This window comes from Aquarana catesbeiana, linkage group LG11 (assembly GCF_042186555.1).
Source record: "Aquarana catesbeiana isolate 2022-GZ linkage group LG11, ASM4218655v1, whole genome shotgun sequence".
Classification (NCBI taxonomy): domain Eukaryota; kingdom Metazoa; phylum Chordata; class Amphibia; order Anura; family Ranidae; genus Aquarana; species Aquarana catesbeiana.
The window spans coordinates 139,388,442-139,414,485 of NC_133334.1; the positions used below are offsets into that span (position 1 = coordinate 139,388,442).

A 26,044-nucleotide genomic window follows, 5' to 3' on the forward strand; every position below is an offset into this window, starting at 1 on the left:
CTCAGTGAAGATGACAGTTCTACCTAGGTTAATATATTATTTTTGCACTTTGTCTAGCCAGGTCCCTGTTCATGCCACGTAACATTTTCAATCAAAACTCTTTCATTACATTGGGGGAACCAAAGGTTCCAGGATAGCTCGGGCCACAATGTATGCTCCTAGGGATTCAGGCTGACTAGCCATGCCTAATTTTAGGAAATACTATGTGGCTGCACAGCTCGCCCAATTATGCCAACTTCATAGCCAACATTATTGAACAGCTGTAGGAGATGGCCTTTGCACTCCGCACATATCCCGGTAGCTCCTCTTTTTGGCAATCCCCTGTTTCCACCAGGTATGCAACCCGAAAGGTTTGGCTGGGGGTTGAACAAGGGATTGTATCATATAGGTAACTATCTCGATCATAGGGGCATCGATCATAGGGGCACCCTCCTATTTCACTGGAAGTTCACTGGAAGTTTGGAGATGCCCCCCCGTGGAGAACTTCCATTTTCAACAAATTTACCACTTTCTCAAATCTTTGCAGAAGGAAAGCTCTGACTTAGCAGTCCGAACCATGTTAGAAAACAGATGCATGCAGGATGCTGCTCTGCAAGAGGGCGTCTCCATGCTATACAAACTGTTTGTCGACTCCACTGCTAGATTATTTTACCAGGTGGCGTGGGAAAGAGATTTGTCCATAATCCCTGAGGTGGAGGACTGGCCTAAATGGAGTATGCAAATCCATAAAGGTATCCTTAATGTTGCCTTGATTGAGTCAGGTTACAAAGTCCCCGCCAGATGGTATTTAGTGCCGGAGCACCTGTCAAAAATGTATCCAGGCACCTCAGCTACCTGTTTCAGGGGCTGTGGCCAGATAGGCTCACTGTTGCATGTGGTGGTCATGCCCCAAAGGTTCGTCGTTTTTGGATGAGGGTTCACTTATTTATTTTTTCAGTCACGATGGTCAACATCACTAAGGATGCAAGTATTGTCCTACCAAATAAGCCTGTTGAAAATGTTCCACAACATACTCAGACCTTAATTTACTTAATATAGCCAAAATCCCTATAGCGACAGCATGGGAAACCCCATCATAGACATTGCGATAGTAAAACGAAAACTCACATGGATCATGTTGAATGAAAAAATTGTGTGTCCTACGAGATAAACAATCCATTTTCGACAAAATATGGTCCCCTTCGCTTGTGTACTTGCAGGTCCCGGACGAATGAATCTAATCATATGAATAAGTTGATGCAGGATCCCCGGACAGATCCATTTCCTTTCTTCTTCTCTTTTCCTCTTATCATCTCTTTCATTGTTTCTTTGACTCCTGTCAGCCTTGGCATCACATTCTATTAGCTTTTTCTTTTCCTTTCTTATGCTTGTTAACGAGTAATACTTTGTGAACCGTGAACGTTGGACGTGGGCTTTCCGACCTGGTGGGCCTACTTCCAGTGATTTCGTTTTAAGGTGGTCTCGACCTCGAAATCTTGGGTTTTATTGTCCCACATTATGATTCAAGGGGTGATCGTATGGATGATCACCCCCCCAGTCTTCATAATATTTTTGTTGTTTAAATATCCATGTTATATCACAAAACACTGTATTCCGGTCCAATTCTGTTGGTGGCCAAATGCTCGCCTGTGAGCTTAGAGAAGACCTAACCCAATTGCCAAGATATTCTGTTGTTTTTTGTTTCCCCCCACTTATGTATTATTTCTTAATGTCTATACAGAGCACGCAAGGATTGTTCGCTGCTCTGCACAGTGTTCTTGTTGCTTTTACTGTTCTCAAAATCTTAAGAAAAACTACTGAAACAGAAACACTTACAAAAAGAAGAATTCATGTTGAACAATTTTATTCACTAGAACCCTCTGCAGCTTAATAAAATATAAGCTCTTTGCTGTGATCCAGAGACCACAGCAATCTTGCAGGATCATGACATTCAGTTATACCATCAAAAATTCTTTTGCAGGCAGAGTTTTTTTTATTTGTAACCACTTCAATACTGGGCAGTATTGTTTCTCCTTCATTGATGTGCGCTGATGAGGCTGCACTGACAGGCACTGATAGGCAGCTCTGATATGCAACACTGATGGGCACTAAGAGGCGACACTGACGGGCAACATTTATGGGCACTGACAGGCATCACTGATGAGCACTGAAAGGCGGCACTGATTGGAATCACTGGTGGGCATTGACAGGCATCACTAATGGGGCTGCATTGATTATCAGTGCAGATGTTCCCACTGAGAAAAGCCGCTTATTGGCTCTCTTCTCCTCACACGCTGTCAGCATGAGTAGAGGAATGCCAGAAACTGGCACTTCCTATTTACACTGCTCAGCTGTGATTGGACACAGCTGATCACATGGTAAAGAGCCTACGTCACAGGCTCTTTACCGTGATCAGATATGCAGTGTGTCTGAGGGACACAACGCACCACTGATTGCCGTGCTGCGTGTCCCCAGGAGTGTGCACGAGCGGTTCGTTCTGAAGGATGTCATATGACGTCCACTCAGAACAATAGAACCACTACCTGGCCTATAGCAGAATGACAGCCGGGTGGGGGTTTCATTGTGGTTAAAACAGCCAACCAAATTCCAATGTCATAACAAGGCTTTTACTGTTGAAAATATATACTACATATACTAGTATATGTAGTATATATGTCAGGAGCAGAGGAAAGAATAAGTACACTTGAAGACGCCTTACAAATAGTTATGAAATCTGATAAAAAAAAAAAAACACACAACTATCCATACAGGACTCTCGTTTGGAGGACTTGGAGAACCGTCTCAGACGGAACAATGTTAGGATAGTAGGCCTCCCTGAATGGGTGGAAGGAAATATACCAGTGGAATTCATAGAGAAATGGCTTATAGAACATTTCTCTCTTTTCTGTGGAGTGGGCACATAGAGTCCCTGCTAGACCCCTGTCCTCGGGAGGGACATCAAGAACTTTATCTTTATAGTTTTCAACATTTTCAAAATAAGAGACATCATATTGCAGAGAGCCAGACAATTATCAGATATACGAGTGGACGGTTCAAAGAACTTTTTCCTGACTTCTCAGCAGTAGTGCAGGGCCAGAGGGTGGGATTTTTGGAGGTAAAGTGACGATTGAGACAGATGGATCTGTCCTATTCTATAGAAATTTCCAGCCAGGTTAAGAGTAGAGGTCCAGGATAATACATACTTCTTTGCATCACTGGACTTAGCGAATCAGTGGTTGGACAATTACAAGCGGCCAAATTAACTCCACAAGACAGTTTGACTTTTTTTTCTCTCTACTCTTTTGGGGGAGGTCTGCATAGTGTTTTTGGGGTTAAGAGAAGGTCAAAAAAAAAGAAAAAAAAGGGAAATGAAAGGGTCAGAGAGCACAATTTTTGAGGTTCTCTTGTTCAAATAGACCCTATGAATGTATCTATATTTGTTACGTTAATTATGTTTGTTTGTCTTCTATGTTAGTTTGTGTACACCTCTTGGTAGATATCGGCTTATCGCCCCCTTCTCCTTGCTTTCTCTTTCTTCTTCTCCCCTTTCTCCCTGTTCTGCCCCCTTATCTTCCCCTTCTGGGATTTTGAGGGTGAGATGCTTTGGATGGATACATTTGAAAAATTATGATATAGCTCCCATCTGGGCTCTATCCTTGGCTAAATTTTTTGGTAATGGTGTTGTATGCCCCCTTTGAGTGAAGTAGTAGTCTCATGGAACGTCAGAGGTCTTGGCAAACGACAAGCGGTCTTTACTTCACTGGAAAGATTCTCACCATCAATAATCTGTTTTCAGAAAACCCATCTATTTCCTAATACCTTAAATTATTTAAAGAGGAATCAGTTTAAGACTCAATTTCACTCTACATTTACATCATACTCCAGAGGAGTTTCTATACTTATATCTAATAGAATAGATTTCCAATGCAGACAGGTTAAGAAAGATAGTAAAGGCTGCTTCATTTTATTGTACTGTACACTAGCTGGGCAACTATATGTGTTTGCGAATATTTACGTCTCACCGCCCTACTCTCCAGAAATATTGAAGGAATTCATTTGGTTTGCATCAGATAAACCAGATAGTCTGTGGTTAATAGGCAATTTTAACAACTATATGGTTCCCTCAATGGATAAATTCCACTTACCAGATAAACAAATTCTGTCAGCTTTTGCTAGATACATAGCGGAGATGGGGTTGATAGATTTTTGGAGACAGCGTAACCCTACAAGTAGGCAATTTTAATGTTTCTCGAGTACTTATAAAACTTTATTAAGAATAGATCTGGCCTTGGGAAACCATTTCCTATTACCATATCTCTGTGAAATTAAATATGAGGCCAGAGGTATATCAGACCATTCTCCTTTGGTTTTATATTTCTCTTTCAGGATCAACCTGAGGGTGTAATTTATGGAAGGTGAATCCATACTGGATGTCACTCTTTTCCTCAGAAGAAATTGAGGCAGACGTTATTGCCTTTCAGAGTATTAATACATCTTCAGTCTCACCCCTAACATACTGGGATGCAGTGAAAGCTTATCTTTGTGGTCTCCTCTTTGCACAGATATAAAAAAAGAAACAATTTAGGCAGTGGGAAAAAACTCTAGCTGATAATATGACGCAGGCTGAACGTTTATATGTAGCTAATCCTAATAAAGATACTCAAACAGTATGGCTACACAGTCAAGAACAATATGCAGAAGTGGCCATAAAGAAGTCAGAAAATATATATATATTTTTTACAACAACTATATTTTGAAGAAGGAGAAGGGACAGGGCACCTTTTTGCCTCTGTTGTAAAAGTGCAGCGGCCTGTATCGTATATAACTGAAATACAATCTTCTCTATATAAGAGGGCTGACACTACCCCAGAGATCCTGGAGGTGTTCCCGGAATTTTATCAGGAATTATACAAAAGTAGGGCATCCTACTTAAAGGAGGACTTGATAAAATTCTTTAAATCAATCCATTACCATTATCCATCTACCAACCTTATCAGACGTTGAGAGAGAGGTATTGGAGGGACCACTAACATTGGAAGAGCCAAGACTCGCAGTAGCTAACCTACCTAATAATAAAACACCTGGACCTGATGGCCTGCCAGGGGAAACATATAAAAAATACGGGGATGTAATGCTACTCGACTTGTTGGACGTTTTTAATCATGCCAAGGAGGAGGGCTCTTTGCCCCCTCGATGAATGAAGCAGTGATCATTGTGCTTCTGAAACCAGGTAAGGATCCAACCAGTCTTGCATATCGCCCAATCTCTTTGTTAACGTCAGACATCAAACTTCTGGCAAAGATATTGGCGACTAGACTGTCAAAATATATTACAAAACAAATTCATTGTGATCAGTATGGATTTATCCCTAATAGATCAACAGCTAACAATATCAGACGCTTATTCTTAAATTTACAACTTCCCATAGATAACCGTGGAAACAGAGCCATGTTGTCGCTGGATGTGGCTAAAGCATTCAATAGTATAGAGTGGGTCTTCTTATGGAACTGTTTAAAGCGCTTTAGATTTGGGCCAAGATATATAGAATGGATACAACTTTTATATAGTTCCCCGAGTGCAAGAGTACAGATAGATGGATATACTTCAGCCCCCTTTTTTTTGAACAGAGGAGCAAGGCAGGGCTGTCCCTTGTCTCAGTTCCTTTTTGCATTAGCTGAAGAACCTTTGGCGGAGGCTATCCATGGCTGCACAGATATTGTGGGTTTCAGAGGTCCACAAGCAAAGAAAAAATAGCACTCTATGCAGACGATACCCTAGTGTTTCTAGGGGATACACACACTTCTTTGTCCACAGTTATTTTACTTATATACACCTTTGGGATGTTCTGAGGATTTAATATTAATTGGGATAAATCAGTGATACTGCCCATTGATACTATACGTTTGGTGCTTCCACACCAGGCTCATCAAATGAATCTAGTTACATCATTTAAGTACCTGGGAGTGATAATTACCCTAAATGTTACTAAATACATAGATAAGAATGTACTTCCTCTTGCTGGTAAATTTAGACAACAAAGTAAAACCTGGTATAGATTCCGTTCACTATGATAGGGTGAGCAAATCTGGTGAAGATGGTGTGGATGCCCCAATTGTTATATGTACTACATACTTGCCCTGTTTGGCTGACATTAAAATTATTTAGGACTATTGACACTGTTTTCAGAGACTTTATATGGAAATGTGGGAAAACTACAATTAGGCTTGGAACATTGTAACAGGCGAAGGATAGAGGGGGAATTGCGATACCCAACCCAAGATTATATTTTATTGCAGCACAACTCCAACACTGGCATGCTTGAGGGGTAGATATGCAGGACCCTATACAGAAGATTATAATATCTCAATTTAAGATATCACCACTAGTACAATGAATAGTCTCTCATCATTTCTATAATAAAAGAAAGTTTCCTACCTTTTATTCAACTCATAGGTTATAGGAAACAGTACGTACTATCACTCAGCTTAAGGGTTATACAAGACATATGCCTATATGGGATAATCACTGTTTATGTGAATTGAATAATTTGCCAGAATTTTTAGAATGGAAAAAAGCCTGCTTAATATCAGCTATATGAAAGGGATATCTTATTGCATTTTAATATACTTAAAGACCGCTTTCATTTATTAAACAGTAATTTCTATCAGCATCTCTAAATACGCCATGCATTACAAAGTCAGATCTCAAAATTCCAATTACAATACAACCCCTCTGAGATATTATTGAAGGCAACTTCAGAACAGTGTACGAAACAAGGGTTAATGGGGACCTTTACTTTATCCTACAAACTGCAGAGAGCGCAGAAAGACAGGTAAACAGTTTTACCCTTTGGCAAAAGGATATAGAAGATTTGAGTGAAGAAGAATGGATACGGGCGATGGAGATTGCTACCTGAGATATCTTTCACCGTCGCAGAAATTGACTCAGCTTTTTATTCTACATAGGGCTCATTACACCCCACAAAAACTCTATGCCTGGGGAAAATATACATCACCTTTATGTCCTCGTCGCTCTTTATCCAATGGTTCCCTTATTCATATGCTTTGGCGTTGTCCAAAGCTTCATCGGTATTGGGAAAGAGTGCTTTCAACTCTGCACTCATGATGCTTAACAGAAATAGTAGGAACCCCAAAATTTGCAATACTGGGAATAATCCCGGACGGAGAATTACCAGCAGAGATGTCCACCACGTGGACTAGGTCCTTATGTCTAGCACATAAACTTATCCTATAAAAATTGATTTCTTCTGCTCCACCAATTCATAAACAATAGGGGGAGAAACTTTATTTTATATTAAAAAGAGAAATGTTAGCATATAAACAGAGAGGAATATCCCAAAAATTCTGAAAATATGGTCCAATTGTCTTGACCTTAATAACCCATTATATGATGGCTTAATTAGCAGAGAGGAGGGGAAGAGGAGGGAGAGGGGCAGGGGAGGAGAGGTGAGTTCGTAAGAGAAGGGATGCTGCTATAAGATCAAAGTAGACAAATAGGGTGGAAAATCTGGATGTGACGGGCGTCTTTGATTTAGGGCATTATTATGTACTGCTTACTAAAATTCAGTTATCCTAATCTGAGAGGGATTTGTTTTGTATTGTTTGTCTTGTTAGTCGTTTTTTGATTTGTTTTTGTTTTTTTCTCTCCTTTTTATATATTTTAAATTACTTTATTTCATGTATATCACAAGGTGATTTATTCCTCCTGTTTTTTTTTTTTTGTTTTTTTTTAGGGGAATTCTCCCTATAATGTTCAAGATTTGGTTGTAGTTATCTTATTTTTCTTGTCTTATTTTTGTATGGAATGAGCAATAACAAAAATAAAAAAAATATTTGACATTAAAAAAAAAACCATATACTAGTTACAAAATAAATTACTGTATGTCTGTATTTTAGAAACCATGATGCCACAGAAATAAATTTTACAACACACATTCATGCACGGTTACATGCATCTACCTCATAAATCAGAACTAGGGATGGATGAAACTGCACAACAATTCAATCTAGAAACCACTTCTGGTGTTTATTTCGTTTTTATATTATTTTGAGAAGCAACAGTAAAAGGTACTTATGTACCCTGTGTTTTTTCCCTGGGGGGGGGGGAATATGTAGGGGTCCCTCATTCTAAAAAGGGCTTCCAGATTCTGATAAGCGAAACCCCTACGCTATTAGTTACCACCACCCCTATTTTGATGTGCACAAAGAAAATGGGTAGGATACATCTTAAAATTCAAACAAGCATTATACATTGGTTCAGGTGGGCAAACTGGCCATTTTGTTGGCCACTCACTGAACTGAGGATGGGCTGGGCTTCAGTCTAATCCAAAGCTCATTCCTATCAGTAAGGGTTTAAATTGAATTTCACAGCACTCCCTATGCTCCCCCCCAGCACAGATAAAGCACACTGTCAATATGGCTTCTGAGAACTTACGGTTCTATCCAAAAGCCACCTTTACTGGCTCTTCTAAACCAGCTGACCTAAATTCAAAGGGCAGGCAGTGCTTTATTGTTACAAAGAACCCAAACCTCATCCCTAATCAGACATAAAGAAGTCACAGGTATCCATTTCTGACAGACTCATGTCTGTGGACATAAACTGGGGAATTAATTAAACTTCTTATACTGTTATAATACCGTAGAAAACTGTCAGTGGTGTGCGCCGTAATAAATAAGCAGATAGGCCGGTTTAGGTCTATCTGCACCACCCATGCCAGTTCCTATTGCAGAGTGAAATAGAAAGTGGGGAAGAGTATGCACCTAATTAACAGAGGGAATGTGGTGGTTTTCCATATAGAAAACAGTCACCAATCCTCAATCAGCTTGCAGCTGGCATACAGTGTGTGCGCTTTCAGTAGACAGCTCACATCCCTCGCTTTGCCCAAGCAGTGATTACACTAAACAAGTAGAGCTTGCAGAGTAACAACCCTCCACCTAACTCATACTCTGTGCTGAGTAAGGGGCAGAGACAAGCAGAGAGATCGGAGCATGCAGCTTCAACTTTCCTGCTCTGTGTTGGGTCTGTCACAGCAGAACAGAGAACTGATTGCTCCTAACTAACAAAGGAGTTTGTGTCCCTTTTTTTTTAATTTAAGAGCAGCATCTGCTGCATTTTTTTTATGTTTAGCAGAGTGGTGCAAGCATTGTGCTTGCACCACTCTTTGTCAACTCCCCAAAATACTCTAAATTACAATAACTTGCATATCTTTGTAGTAAGTCAAATTATAACATCAAAGAATAAACTGATCATTACACTTCCCAACATCAGATTTTAATTTAATTTTTGGTGTTCCAAGGTTACTGGTTGCCGTCATCATTGAATAGGCTACTATTCCAGAGATTTTAATATAAACGTAGTGAAATCAGGAGTATTGCTCATGAGTGAAGGATACCTTAAGTGACACATTATTTGTATCAATTTAAAAAATACTTGACCGTACTTGACGGAACTGAGACCATCAATTGTGTTTAGCATTCTGTCATGGAGTTCTTCTTCCTGATTCCTTTTCTGTGACACATTCCTAAATGTAATAACAATAAAGATGATGACAATATTAATATGAAAAAACAACACACTGATATGATAAAGTATCAATTCTCCAGCCAAAACATTGTTTCTTTGTCATCAGAAGATGTCCCCTGCTAATACAAAGGACTGGCACCCTGGGCAACTGCACAGTCCATGACTGGTGATGGCAATGGGAATATAAAAACCTTTTTAACCTTATCCAAAACAAAAAGTTTTGCCTAGAGTTCTTCTCCATGATGAATACAAACATTGAGGGAAAGTCCTAAAACACTGCTTTTTTTGGCAAGCCAGGTTACATTATTTATGGCTGTGAAACCCACTAGCTATAAAGTTTCTGAATTAGATCAGACAGGTTAGATAACTATCGTTTTGCTATTGCTCTGTCAAAGATTTGCAGCACTGTGAACCATCCTTTAATTCTCACCTCTCAACAACACTGATGTGTGTGCCTTAAAGCATAAAGAAAAAAGTGCTGTGCTGGTCCAATATAATGTGATTATGTGACAGTGCTTAAAAATACAAATGAAAGTAAAAGGGGGGTATACGGGTACTCTGTTTGTATGCACAGTATCCTGTGATGAATACAAAAAACGTAGAAAAGTGAGAAAATGTCCTGGATCCTGGTTCAGCTTATGTAAGGACTGTAATGGCACCGTGCGTGCAGGGAGCCGGTACAAGTAATCCTCATACATACCTGGTGCTAATAAACATTAAAGTGCTGTTGTGTCTGTGCAGCCCGTGCGAATAAATATGGTCATATACATGTACTTAGACAGTGAGCAATAACGATAGTAAGTATCACAAACATAGCATGTGCAAACTACAATAGTATATAATAAATATAAAAAAATATAAAAAAATATATATTTTTTTTTATATTTATTATATACTATTGTAGTTTGCACATGCTATGTTTGTGATACTTACTATCTTTATTGCTCACTGTCTAAGTACATGTATATGACCATATTTATTCGCACGGGCTGCACAGACACAACAGCACTTTAATGTTTATTTGCACAAGTTATATTAGCACCAGGTATGTATGAGGATTACTTGTACCGGCTCCCTGCACGCACGGTGCCGTTACAGTCCTTACATAAGCTGAACCAGGATCCAGGACATTTTCTCACTTTTCTACGTTTTTTGTATTCATCACAGGATACTGTGCATACAAACAGAGTACCCGTATACCCCCCTTTTACTTTCATTTGTATTTTTAAGCACTGTCACATAATCACATTATATTGGACCAGCGCAGCACTTTTTTCTTTATGCTTTATACTATTTATGGGCCTTGTTTGATCCCACTCTGTGTTTGCAGCTGTCCATGTACACCATTGTTTCCGAGGTAGCGCAGGAATAATCTATATAAATATTCTTGATGTGTGTGCCTTGCTGAGCCCAGTGTGCATGTAAATAATGTGATCTACAGAGAGTTCAGCCCAAAGATGGATAAGGTCTAAAATAACAAGCCTAAGGGCATTCCTAGGAACACTTAACAGAACAATATGAACAAAAAAGGTGTGAAATGAAAAGGTTTGTGGAGATCCTCAAAACCAAATTTTTTGGGTAAATTAAATTGCAAATGAAAAAAAAAAAAAAAAAAAGACTAACAGAATCTGGTTTTGCTATAGGCATCACAGAGTCTTTCCTAAGCCAGCTTCACCCAGAGCCATCTGCATCAGATTCCTCCTTTCATTTTCAAACAAGCACCAAAACATGGGACGATTATTTATCTTCTTTCAAATATTTTCATACTTATACGTATATATTAAAATGTGTTGCGCTGTTATATCCTTATGCATAAATCACTATGAATGACTTAAGTGACAAAATCAGTAATGAAATACAAATTGATAAAACTAATTATAATAAGCTGTTGAGCCATGGTTTGGTCCCGAGAGGCTGGATGACTGAAAGCTGGCAAAAGGATAATGTGAGTGCCTTCTCTGGCTGGTCTGAGGTTCTCTAAGGATTTATAGCTATGGTGATTTCCATCAGTGATATCCACAACGCGGGTGAGAAACCTGAAGTGAGAGGTTAAGCTCACTGATGCAAGTACAGACCTTGAGAGGTCTTAGAATCCAGTAAGAGGATATATTTGCCCTTATTTGCTATAGAGAGCACTGGGTGTTGCACCAATTAAGAACTGGAGGACATCTGCACTTGATTGTGAATCACCTTCTATGGACACTTACTAATAATTTGTTTTATTTGTATTTCATTACTGATGTTGTCGCGTAATAAGTCATTCATAGTGATTTATGCATAAGGCTATAACAGCGCAACACATTTTTATTTTTATTTTGGTTTATTGCTGTGTACAATATTGTAAGTGCTGCTGTTCACATACAGTATCTCACAAAAGTGAGTACACCCCTCACATTTTTGTAAATATTTTATTGTATCTTTTCATGTGACAACACTGAAGAAATGACACTTTGCTACAATGTAAAGTAGTGAGTGTACAGCTTGTATAAAAGTGTGAATTTGCTGTCCCCTCAAAATAACTCAACACACAGCCATTAATGTCTAAACCGCTGGCAAAAGTGAGTACACCCCTAAGTGAAAATTTCCAAATTGGGCCCAATTAGCCATTTTCCCTCCTCGGTGTCATGTGACCCATTATTATTATTATTATTATTATTATTATTCAGGATTTATATAGCGCCAACAGTTTACGCAGCGCTTTACAATATAAAAGGGAGACAATACAGTTATAATATAATACAATAGGATTAAGAGGGCCCTGCTCAGAAGAGCTTACAATCCATTATTGTTACAAGGTCTCCGGTGTAAATGGGGATCAAGTGTGTTAAATGTGTTGTTATCGCTCTCACTCTCGCTCTCACTCTCTCATACTGCTCACTGGATGTTCAACATGGCACCTCATGGCAAATAACTCTCTGAGGATCTGAAATAAAGAATTGTTGCTCTACATAGAGATGGCCTAGGCTATAGGAAGATTGCCAATACCCTGAAACGCTATAGGAAGATTGCCAATACCCTGAAACTGAGCAGCAGCAAGGTGGCCAAGACCATACAGTGGTTTACCAGGACAGGTTCCACTCAGAACAGGCCTCATCATGGTCGACCAAAGAAATTGAGTGCACCTGCTCTGCATCGTATCCAGAGTTTGTTTTTGGGAAATAGACGTATGAGTGCTGCCAGCATTGCTGCACAGGTTGAAGGGGTGGGGGGGGTCAGCCTGTCAGTGCTCACACCATAGGCCGCACACTGCATCAGATTGGTCTGAGTGGCTGTGGTCCCAGAAGAAAGCCTCTTCTAAAGATGATACACAAGAAAGCCCGCAAACAGGTTGCTGAAGACAAGCAGAGTAAGGACATGGATTACTGGAACCATGTCCTGTGGTCTGATGAGACCAAGATAAACGTATTTGGTTCAGATGGTGTCAAGCGTGTGTGGCAAAAACCAGGTGAGGAGTGCAAAGACAAGTGTGTCTTGCCTACATTCAAGTATGGTTGTGGAAGTGTCATGGTCTGGGGCTGCCGGCACTGGGGAGCTATAGTTCATTGAGAGAACCATGAATGCCAACAAGTACTGTGACATACTGAAGCAGAGCATGATCCTCTCCCTTCGGAGACTGGGCTGCAGGGCAGTTTTCCAACATGATAGCGACCCCAAACACACCTCCAAGACGACCACTGCCTTGCTAAAGAAGCTGAGAGTAAAGATGATGGACTGGCCAAGCATGTCTCCATACCTAAACCTTATTGAACATCTGTGGGGCATCCTCAAACAGAAGGTAGAGGAGCTGAAGGTCTCTAACATTCACCAGCTCCGTGATGTCATCATGGAGGAATGGAAGAGGACTCCAGTGGCAAGCTGTGACGCGCTGGTGAACTCCATGCCCAAAAGGGTTAAGGCAGTGCTGGAAAAAATTGGTGGCCACGCAAAATATTGACACTTTGGGCCCAATTTGGACATTTTCACTTAGGGGTGTACTCACTTTTGTTGCCAGTGGTTTAGACATTAATGGCTGTGTGTTGAGTTATTTTGAGGGGACAGCAAATTTACACTGTTATACAAGCTGTACACTCACTACTTTACATTGAAGGAAAGTGTCATTTCTTCAGTGTTGTCACATGAAAAGCTATAATAAAATATTTACAAAAATGTGAGGGGTGTACTCACTTTTGTGAGATACTGTATAATTTTCTTTTCACATATTTTTTCACTTATTTATATTTTTTCACATGGGACTCACCGAGCGCAAGTTTTTATTTTTTTTTATATACTTGTATATATACTACAGTTGTGTGAAAAAGTATTTGCCCCCTTTCTGATTTGCATATTTGTCACACTTAAATGACTCCGATCAAACAAATTTTATTATTACACAAAGATAACCCGAGTAAATACAAAATGCAGTTTTTAAATGTTGTTTTCATTTATTAAGGCACAAAAGCTGTCCAAAACTGACTGGCTTTCTGTGAAAAAGTAATTGCCCCCTAAACCTAATAACTGGTTGTGCCAGCCTTGGCGGCAACAACTGCAATCAAGTGTTTACGATAACTGGCAATGAGTCTTTCACATTGCTGAGGAGCAATTTTGGCCCACTCTTCTTTGCAGAATTGCTTTAATTCAGCCACATTAGAGGGTTTACCAGCATGAATGGCCTGTGCAAGGTCATGATACAGCATCTTAATTGGATTCAAGCCCGGGCTTTGACTAGGCCACTCCAAAACCTAAATTTTGCTTTGTTTGAACCATTTGGAGGTAGACTTGATGTTGTGTTTCGGATCATTGTCCTGTTACATAACCCAAGTGCATATTCATGTTACATGAATATGGTATTCATTCGTGTTATTTTCATTTTCTGCAGTTATCCTCCATATATTTCTTTCTACAGACCTCAGTCTGTAGTCTAATCACCCTTGGCTCCTTCCTAATTATTGCTTTTATCGGTGTAAGTTACGCTCGTCCACGGCATATTATCACTCTTCACCTACATACTATCATTAACCACACTTGTCCATGGTTTCCTTTTTTCAGATGTCAACCACCTTATTCCCCATTATCCACACAGTTTCATCCCTTCACTCAGCACCTTCACCTTCTCAAACCCCTCCCCTTACCCCCCCCCCCTTTTTCCCCATCCCTCTTTCCCCATTCCCCCTCACTCTAATTGTTGTCTCTATATTTGAGCTACCTTTCATACAGGATCATTCATGTTCACAAATTTTTGCCTTATCTTGTCGGCTAGATTTTAGCCAAACAACTTTTTTAGGCCCCATTCGGCCTTTTCTTAAGTGCACTACCCAGTGACAGTTTTTTCTGATTTGACACTGAGTCGCAGGACAGAGATCATACGGGTGAGCGATTGACGATGGGGCATGGTATTCGACAGTCTACTCTACCGTACCATCATTATTCTTGTTTCTTATAATTTTGTACTGTATCTAAAGTTAATGTAATGTTTTTAATTTTGTCTTGTTCCGTTCTATGCAGTGCTACATCTAATTGTGTCTAAAACATCCCCTGATGAGCCCAAAGCGGCAAAACATAGCAGGACAATCACTCCAATGCTACTGTTGAATGATCAAATTTTATCAACCGTTTAGAACTCTAGGTGTATCCTTGTACATGTGCACATAACTTATATCTTAAAAAGTTTTTCTAATTATGTCCTGTATGTAATAAAAAAAATCTGTTATTTTTTATACTTATTGTGGAGTATTGCAATTACTTTTTTTTCTCTGGCACCCCCAAAAATCCCACCAAAAAACCTTCCCTTGTTCACATAACCCAAGTGCACTTGAGCTTGAGGTTACGAACTGATGGCCGGACATTCTCCTTTAGGATTTTCTGGAAGCACTCAGAATTCATGATTCCATCAATTATGGTAAGTCGTCCAGGTCCTGAAGCTGCAAGGCAGCCCCAGTCCATCACGCTACCACCACCATGTCTGACTGTTGGTACGATGTTCTTGTTATGAAATGCTGTATTCCTTTTATGCCAAATGTAACGAGACGCACACCTTCCAAAAAGTTAAATTTTTGTCTCATTAGTCCACAGAATATTTGCCTAAAAGTCTTGGGGATAATCAAGATGTTTTTTGGTAAATATGAGATGAGCCTTTGTGTTCTTTTTGGCCAGCAGTGGCTTTGGCCTTGGAACTCTCCCATGGATGCCATTTTTGCCCAGTCTTTTTCTTATTGCTGAATCATGAATACTGATCTTACCTGAGGCAAGTGAGGCCTGCAGTTCTTTAGATGTTGTTCTGGGTTCTTTTATGACCTCCTGGATGAGTTGTTGTCATGCTCTTGGAGTAATTTTTGTAGGCCGGCCACTCCTGGGTAGGTTCACCACTGTTCCAAGTTATCTCCATTTGTGGATAATGGCTCTCGCCGTGGTTTACTGGAGTTCCAAAGCCTTAAAAATGGCCTTGACACCCTTCCTAGACCGATACATGTACATTACTTTGTTTCTAATCTGTTCTTGATTTTTTTTTTTTAGATCGTGGCATGATGTGTGGCTTTTTGTGATCTGTTAGCGTGCTTCACTTTGTCAGACAGCTTCTATTTATGTAATTTCTTGATTCAACAGGTCTGGCAGTAATCAGGCCTGGGTGTGGCAAGTGAAATTTAATGCCGATTTCCAAAAAAATGTGGTTAATCACAGTTCATTCATGATTCAACATGGGAGGGGGCAATTACTTTTTTCACATAGGGCCAGGCAGGTTTTAACAGCTTTTTTCCCTTAATAAATGAAATAATTTAAAAACTGCATCTTGGATTTACTCGGGTTATCTTTGTGTAATATTAAAATTTGTTTGATGATCTGAATCATTTAAGTGAGAAATATGCAAAAAAAAAAAAATCAGGAAGGGGGCAAATACTTTTTCACACAACTTTATATAACTATACTTATCCTTTTATCTTTTGATATGGTATCCTCTTTATTAAGAACTCATGCAAAGACACCCACAAAAAAACAGTTTCATATACCTTTCGTTATTAGAATTTCGTCCCATTCCCTGCATGGGGATTTCCTACAAGGGAAAAGGAAATATTAGTCAGACAACATAAGCATTATTTGTTCTGTCAATCTCAGTCGTAAAGAAGAAGTCCAGCCAGAGCTTGTTTGACTAGGCTTCTCCTATGGATCACAGCAGTGCAGTTTGTTTTGCACTCCTGTGACCCATTTTCAGCGGAGAGCGGGCTGAGATCCACAATTATTAGACCAGGCACCGCGTCATCCCGACAATGGAAGTCTGTATCTGCCAGGTGCCTGGACTGATACCCGTATCAGCCTCTCAGCGAGCCGCTGAGAGCCTGAGATGGCTGTTGTGCCCCCTTCCCAGCTCAGTGCTCCAATGAGCGGTGAGCTGGGAAGGGGAAAAGCAGAGAGCTGTTACCGACAGTCTGAAGCTCTCTGCTCATAGAAGCGCCAGGGGACAGATGCAGCACTGGACCCATGCTGCATCCACCTAAGTATGATGGGAGGCAGGGGCGTTGCTAGGGGGTGGCTATTGGGGCTCTAGCCCCGAATCTGGGGCCCATAGCCCCGAGTCTCTTGCCGCAGGGTCCCTGCCTAACCAGCGGGTTGCGGCTGCTGCAGCAGGCTGGCTGGCTGCATGAGAGAGGCGGAGGAGAGGAAAGAAGCAAGCTCTTCACAGCCGGGCCTCTTCAATTTGGGAGCGAGGTGCGGTGAGCAGCAGAGAGATGACATAATCTCTCACTGTCCGCCACAAATCGGTGCTCCTCCACCCTCACAGCACGGTCATCGTGGAGCTCCACTTTGCAGCCAGACCCCCTTGCTTCAATGTCGGAGGTGCAGCGGGGAGCAGCGAGATGACATCCTCTCTCACTGCCCACCCCGCATCACCGCTCTCCTGCTCTCACTAAATGGACCAGTGCTGTCAGCCTGCCACCAATGCAGCGTCAATGCACATTTGGTGGCACTGGCTGGCATGGCAAGTGACAATCCACATCAGTTGGCAAGTGGCAACTCATCTCTGGTGGCAGGCGACATGGCAAGTGACAATCCACATCTAGTGGCAGGTGACGGTGGCAAGTAAGACACTGCATCTGGTGGCAGGAGATGTGGCAAGTGACACGCCCAGGGCTCCCACTGATTCTGCAGTATGGTGAGTTGAACCACTTCATTATATATTAGAATGTAACAATAGAAATAATGCATTTCAATCACCCTGACACCATATCAACCATTATGCCATGATGATTGAAGCGCCAACACCAGCCATCGCCCGTGAAAAATTGCTTACCACTGGTCCCCCCCCCCCCCCCCGCGGCCATGCAAAAAGGTTGGTGACCGCTGCTATGGGCTCTAGCCCCAGATCTTTTGCAGACCTAGCAACTCCCCTGATGGGAGGGGGGGAAAAAGAAAACCATACTTCTCTTTTAAAGAATACATTAATCAAACATGTATTATTCGTGATATATGTCTGTTGTACCATGCACTTATGTTAAACAATATATATATTTTTTTGTTTTGTTTCCTTTGTGTGAAATACCTGGTGATCCTGCCAGTTCCCCTGATTTCCTTTTTCAAACCGACCATGCTAGGAATACAAGCACAGCCATCCCACTGTGGTCAGTTTTCTGGCTGTGCTCAGAGAACAGCCTGCTTCTCAATGGCCAGTACTTTTCACCACACACCACCCGCATACCACCGCAACACAGTGGTGTGAGCCGGGCACATAAAGAGACAAGGCATTTTGCCTTGTTATGCAGTGGAACTGCACTGAAATAGCTGCCCAACACAGTCCCACCGCATCTGGTGTGAATATGCCCGTAATAGAATAATCTTTCTGTTCAGATCTCATGCCTTTCAGCCAGTTGGAAGAGGGGGGAAAGCCAGGGTCACTTTAGGCATGTTTGATCCTGTATGTCACTGTACTCAGTGCTAGAAGCTAGGAGTTCCTGCAATTCTGGCTTTATTCTCGGTAATAAAATAAATCAAACTTCCACAGGAAAAATGGGAAACCAGTAGTTGTGTAATACTTTTAAGTAAAAATATTACTTATAACCAACTACAATGCATCTGCGGCTCCATGCACACTTAAAAAAATTCCAGTTCCCTAGGCAGAAAAAATGATCCTATAGAGCATTTTTGTACACAGTTTAGGAGAGTTTAGCATTTTTTCTGCAGAAAGTTCCATTCAGAAACACAAACCAGAAGGGTTTTTTTCCTGCCTCAAAATATGCCTGTAATCGTCCTAATGTGCATAGACACAAAGCATAACATATTGAGCTGCTTCTACAGGCAGAACACAAAACTCCTCTAGAAGCAACAATTTTTAAGCCAGTGTGCATGGAGCCTTAACTGTGTGCAATAACATTTATTTTTAAGATATCTTGGGTCATTCTGTGAAATCTATTTAAGCTACAAATAATTTTGTACTGCAACAGTATCAGCAAAATAGAATGAACTCAGTTTAGATTTAAATATTTAGTGCAACCTTAAAAGAATTATACTTACCTAGGTGGATGCAGTATCGGTCCAATGTTGCATCTGTTCCCTGGCGCCTCTACAATGAGAACCGAGTGATCGTACACCGCCAAACACTCGGTTCTCATAACTCTGTGAGCAGAGAGCTGCTGACTGTCAGAGCTCTCTGCTCTGCCCCCTCCTCGCTCACTGGAGCGCAGGGCTGTGGAGGGGGCAGGGGTGGTCAGCTCAGCCTCTTAGTGGCTCGCTGAGAGGCTGAGCTGGGTGGCGGTCCAGGGATCTGGCGGATCCCGACTCTGTGGTCGTGATGACGCAGAGCCTGGACAGACTTCTGTGATGTCAGCAGAGAGAGGACTTTAGCCGGTTCTCTGCTGAAAATGGGCCACAGGAGTGCAAAACAAACTGCACTCCTCTGATCTACAGTACAGCCAAACGAGCTTTGGTTGTACTTTTCCATTAAGGGCTCATGTACACTACAGCTTCTAACGTGGAGTTTAGGTGCTTTTCACTTTTTTTGCCAAAGCTCCTAAACTCAACTCCATAAAAGCCTATGTGTCTATGTACACATAGGCTTTTACAACAGTTTAGAAGCTGCTGCGGTTAGGGGAGGTTCACCCCCCCTCTCCTGAATGCTGAAGAATCGTGTTCAGGATAGGAAAGCTTTGGCCACTAGTCGCAAAATGCAGCAAAACCACGGTAAAAATCGATGCACGATTTTGCCACGATTTGCGTTTTCCTGCAGCCGCCAGTCAAAATATTCTGTGTGTACATGACCCCTAAGGCTTCATGTACACTAGCAGCTCTTAACCACTTCAGCCCCGGAAGGTTTTACCCCCTTCCTGACCAGAGCACTTTTTACAATTCGGCACTGCGTCGCTTTAACTGCTAATTGCGCGGTCATGCAATGCTGTACCCAAACGAAATTTGCGTCCTTTTCTTCCCACAAATAGAGCTTTCTTTTGATAGTATTTGATCACCTCTGCCGTTTTTATTTTTTGCGCTATACACGGAAAAAGACCGAAAATTTTGAAAAAAAATGATATTTTCTACTTTTTGTTCTAAAAAAAATCCAATAAACTAAATTTTAGTCATACATTTAGGCCAAAATGTATTCGGCCACATGTCTTTGGTAAAAAAAATGTCAATAAGTGTATATTTATTGGTTTGCGCAAAAGTTATAGCGTCTACAAACTAGGGTACATTTTCTGGAATTTACACAGCCTTTAATTTATGACTGCCTATGTCGTTTCTTGAGGTGCTAAAATGGCAGGGCAGTACAAAACCCCCACAAATGACCCCATTTTGGAAAGTAGACACCCCAAGGAATTTGCTGAGAGGCATGTTGAGCCCATTGAATATTCATTTTTTTTGTCCCAAGTGATTGAACAATGACAAAAAAAAAAAAAAATTACAAAAAGTTGTCACTAAATGATATATTGCTCACACAGGCCATGGGCATATGTGGAATTGCACCCCAAAATACATTTAGCTGCTTCTCCTGAGTATGGGGATACCACATGTGTGAGACTTTTTGGGAGCCTAGCCGCGTACGGGGCCCCGAAAACCAATCACTGCCTTCAGGATTTCTAAGGGCGTACATTTTTGATTTTACTCCTCACTACCTATCACAGTTTTGAAGGCCATAAAATGCCCAGATGACATAAAACCCCCCCAAATGACCCCATTTTGGAAAGTAGACACCCCAAGCTATTTGCTTTGAGGCATGTTGAGTCCATGGAATGTTTTATATTTTGACACAAGTTGCGGGAAAGTGACAAATTTTTTTTTTTTTTTTTTTTTTTTTGCACAAAGTTGTCACTAAATGATATATTGCTCACACAGGCCATGGGCATATGTGGAATTGCACCCCAAAATACATTTAGCTGCTTCTCCTGAGTATGGGGATACCACATGTGTGGGACTTTTTGGGAGCCTAGCCGCGTACGGGACCCCGAAAACCAATCACTGCCTTCAGGATTTCTAATGGCGTACATTTTTGATTTTACTCCTCACTGCCTATCACAGTTTCGGAGGCCATGGAATGCCCAGGTGGCACAAACCCCCCCCAAATGACCCCATTTTGGAAAGTAGACACCCCAAGCTATTTGCTGAGAGGCATGGTGAGTATTTTGCAGCTCTCATTTGTTTTTGAAAATAAAGAAAGACGAGAAAAAAAATTTTTTTTTTTCTTTTTTCAATTTTCAAAACTTTGTGACAAAAAGTGAGGTCTGCAAAATACTCACTATACCTCTCATCAAATAGCTTGGGGTGTCTACTTTCCAAAATGGGGTCATTTGGGGGGTTTTTTTGCCACCTGGGCATTCCATGGCCTCCGAAACTGTGATAGGCAGTGAAGAGTGAAATCAAAAATTTATGGCCTTAGAAAGCCTGAAGGCGGTGCTTGGTTTTCGGGGTCCCGTACGCGGCTAGGCTCCCAAAAAGTCCCACACATGTGGTATCCCCGTACTCAGGAGAAGCAGCAGAATGTATTTTGGGGTGTAATTTCACATATTCCCATGGCATGTTTGAGCAATATATCATTTAGTGACAACTTTGCGCAAAAAAAAATAAAAAAAATAAAAAATTGTCTCTTTCCCGCAACTTGTGTCACAATATAAATTATTCCATGGACTCAACATGACTCTCAGCAAATAGCTTGGGGTGTCTACTTTCCAAAATGGGGTCATTTGGGGGGGTTTTGAACTGTCCTGGCATTTTATGCACAACATCTAGAAGCTTATGTCACACATCACCCACACTTCTAACCACTTGAAGACAAAGCCCTTTCTGACACTTATTGTTTACATAAAAAAATAATTTTTTTTTGCAAGAAAATTACTTTGAACCCCCAAACATTATATATTTTTTTTAAAGCAAATGCCCTACAGATTAAAATGGTGGGTGTTTCATTTTTTTTTTTTCACACAGTATTTGCGCAGCGATTTTTCAAACGCATTTTTTGGGGAAAAAACACACTTTTTTACATTTTAATGCACTAAAACACACTATATTGCCCAAATGTTTGATGAAATAAAAAAGATGATCTTAGGCCGAGTACATGGATACCAAACATGACATGCTTTAAAATTGCGCACAAACGTGCAGTGGCGACAAACTAAATACATTTTTAAAAGCCTTTAAAAGCCTTTACAGGTTACCACTTTAGATTTACAGAGGAGGTCTACTGCTAAACTTACTGCCCTCGATCTGACCTTCGCGGCGATACCTCACATGCATGGTGCAATTGCTGTTTACATTTGACGCCAGACCGACGCTTGCGTTCGCCTTAGCGCGAGAGCAGGGGGGACAGGGGTGCTTTTTTTTTTTTTTTTTTTTTTTCTTTATTATTATTATTTTTTTATCTTATTTTTAAACTGTTCCTTTCATTTTTTTTTTTTTTTTAATCATTTTTATTGTTATCTCAGGGAATGTAAATATCCCCTATCATAGCAATAGGTAGTGACAGGTACTCTTTTTTGCAAAAATTGGGGTCTATTAGACCCTAGATTTCTCCTCTGCCCTCAAAGCATCTGACCACACCAAGATCGGTGTGATAAAATGCTTTCCCAATTTCCCAATGGCGCTGTTTACATCCGGCGAAATCTGTCATAAAATGCTCGTAGCTTCCGGTTTCTTAGGCCATAGAGATGTTTGGAGCCACTCTGGTCTCTGATCAGCTCTATGGTCAGCTGGCTGAATCACCGGCTGCATTTTCAGGTTCCCTGTTGAGACAGGAGAGCCAGAGAAAAACACGGAAGACGTTGGGGGGGGAGGGGCATTCCCTCCCACTGCTTGTAAAAGCAGTCTAGAGGCTAATTAGCCGCTAGGATTGCTTTTACATGAAAGCCGACCGCTGGCTGAAAAGAATGATACCAAGATGATACCTAAACCTGCAGGCATCATTCTGGTATAACCACTCAAAGTCGTGAATGGCGTACCTGAAGACAAAAAAATGGTTAACAATAAAGCACAGTAAACGGTAAGGTATAAAAAATTGCATACCTGAAAAGCAAACATGATCAAACATAATAACAATAAAACATTGCAGAATAGAATACAGTAAAAAAGAACAGAACAATAGAGAGAGAATAGAGAGAGAAAGAACAATAAAACGACAACTATTTTTTTTTTATTTTATATTTTTGTATGTGTTTTTTTTTTTTTTTACACTTTTTTTTGTAACTAACTTTTATAACTGTAACCGGTTCCAGGTTCGGGTCTCTCAAAATGCGATGGCATTTTGGGAGACCCTGTGAAAGTGTGCCTAGTCTGTGGAATGCTGTACCCTACGCTAATACTCAACTAGTGCATGGTAGCGTTCAAAATATTCACCAATGCAAAGACCAGGATTGTCAGGACAGGAGGGACAATAATAGCGGGTGTCACGCCTATATCCGCGCTTGCTGCAGACACAACATCTTTTTTGGGGGGGTTCGTTGGGTAGGGGTACTCGGGAGGACATAAAGAAAATGCCTCTCATGCAGCCGACTGCATTTGGTTGGGGATGTGAATGGGGGAAGTACGGGCGCTGCAGAAGCGGTGGGTTCCCAATTAGGATTGGCGAATGCAGCAGGAAGGGCACTATGGGCACGACGGGCCTGTGTTCGTCTTCTTGGTGGCAGCGGGACACTACTTGTGCTTGCCACCTCACCAGCTTGAACTGCACTTATGGGACTCGCCACGTCACCAAGTGTTACTGCAGTGCTGGTTTGACTACGACCGGGGTGTACTAGGCCGCTGGTGCTTGCCAGTTCACCAAAACGCTACCAAAAAAACTGTTAGCGATCGCAAGGATCAGGCCTGACTCTGCGAACGCTGCAGTTATGCGTTTAGTGTTTTGTAAGTGACAGTGATCGATCGATACTGCACTTGGGTGGGCTGGGCTGGGCCGGGCGGAGGGGCAAAACGCAGGTGCTAGCAGGTATCTGGGCTGATCCCGCTAACACTGCGTTTGTGGGAACCCTAAACTGCTGGGGACGCTAGTATAGATCTGATCGGATCAGATATTGATCCGATCAGATACTATACCACTAAGGGAGGCGTATGCTGCGTGCGTGGGTGTTAGCGGTACTGGCGCTAACCTGACGCTGCCTGGGGCTGGTGCTTGCCAGTTCACCAAAACGCTACCAGAAAAACTGTTAGCGATCGCAGGGATCAGGCCTGACTCTGCGAACGCTGCAGTTATGTGTTTAGTGTTTTGTAAGTGTCAGTGATCGATCGATACTGCACTTGGGTGGGCTGGGCTGGGCCGGGCGGAGGGGCAAAACGCAGGTGCTAGCAGGTATCTGGGCTGATCCCGCTAACACTGCGTTTGTGGGAACCCTAAACTGCTGGGGACGCTAGTATAGATCTGATCAGATCAGATATTGATCCGATCAGATACTATACCACTAAGGGAGGTGTACGGTGCGTGCGTGGGTGTTAGCGGTACTGGCGCTAATCTGACGCTGCCTGGGGCTGGTGCTTGCCAGTTCACCAAAACGCTACCAAAAAAACTGTTAGCGATCGCAGGGATCAGGCCTGACTATGCGAACGCTGCAGTTATGCGTTTAGTGTTTTGTAAGTGACAGTGATCGATCGATACTGCACTTGGGTGGGCCGGGCAGAGGGGCAAAACGCAGGTGCTAGCGGGTATCTGGGCTGATCCCGCTAACACTGCGTTTTCGGGAACCCTAAACTGCTGGGGACGCTAGTATAGATCTGATTGGATCAGATATTGATCCGTACAGATACTATACCACTAAGGGAGGCGTATGCTGCGTGCGTGGGTGTTAGCGGTACTGGCGCTAATCTGACGCTGCCTGGGGCGACGCATATCACCGCCGGGCGATCAGGGGGCTAAACCTTTATTCGGTAATAAACGGCGGGTGCCCTGACACTATAAAAAATAAACAAACTAACCAGCGTCACTCGTAACAGTTATACGGTGATCAGTGGTGAAAGGGTTAACTAGGGGGCAATCAAGGGGTTAAAACCTTTATTAGATAGTATATGGGGGTCCCTGTCGCTATAAAACGCTGACGGCGAACCTAAATATTTACGTCTCTAACTAGCGTCACCAGCGACACTAATACAGCGATCAGAAAAATGATCGCTTAGTGACACTGGTGACAGGGGGTGATCAAGGGGTTAAAACTTTATTAGGGGGGGTTAGGGGGGTATCCTAGACCTAAAGGGGGGTAATACTCACTGCCCTAACACTGTAACTGTCACAAACTGACACTATGCAGTAATCAGAAAAAAAAAAAAAATACTGCTAATGTCAGTTTGTGACGGGGGGGGGGTGATTGGGGGGGGATCGGGGGGCGATCGGGGGGGGATCGGGGGTGTAAAGTATGCCTGGCATGTTCTACTGTGTGTGTTTGTGTTGTGTGGACTCACTTGTCTTCTCTCCTCGGCGCTGGACGGAAACTGCCAGACCGAGGAGAGATGACATCACATCCTCTGCCTGTGTGAAACTATACACAGGCAGAGGAGGATTCCCATTGGCTGGGAGCGATCGCGAGGGGGGGGCCACGATCGGATGGTCTCCCCCTCGCCTCCCGACGCTCCCAGTCAGATGCCGACCGCCGATGGCACCGGGGGGGGGTCCGATCGGACCCCCCGCCCGCGGGAGGCAGATCACGTACAGGTACGTGATTCTGCCTGCCCGTGCCATTCTGCCGACGTATATATACGTTAGGCGGTCGGCAAGTGGTTAAACTTGAGTTTAAAAGCTTTTGCCGTTTATTTTTGCCAAAGCTCCTAAACTCAACTCCATAAAAGCCTATGTGTCCATGTACACATAGGCTTTTAGGATCGTTTAGGAGCTGCTGCGGTTTGTGGAGGTTCAACCTCCCCTAACCTCCCTCTCCTGAACGCGGAAGAATCACATTCAGGATAGGAATGTTTTGACCGCTGCCCGCAAAACTAGCAAAATCACGGCAAAGTCATGGTAAAATCGCTGCACAATTGTGCCGTGTTTTTGAGTTTTCCCCTGGCCAGCGGTCAAAGCAGTTCAAGTGTACAGTGTAGGCTAGTGTACATGAAGCCTTAGGCTTCATGTACACTAGCCTACACTGGCAGCTCCTAAACT

The 26,044-nt window shown here is 42.0% G+C and overlaps 1 protein-coding gene across 1 annotated transcript in view; it reads right to left on the reverse strand.

Moving 5' to 3' along the window:
- The window catches only part of ADCY7 (adenylate cyclase 7), a 393,360-nt gene that overhangs the window by 58,276 nt on the left and 309,040 nt on the right, over window positions 1-26,044 (reverse strand). The window contains exons 12-13 of the mRNA XM_073604992.1: window positions 16,503-16,546; window positions 9,440-9,520 (exon numbers count right to left, since the gene is read on the reverse strand). Of these exons, the coding sequence (XP_073461093.1) occupies window positions 9,440-9,520; window positions 16,503-16,546 (125 nt within the window). The remainder of the gene's footprint in view (window positions 1-9,439; window positions 9,521-16,502; window positions 16,547-26,044) is intronic.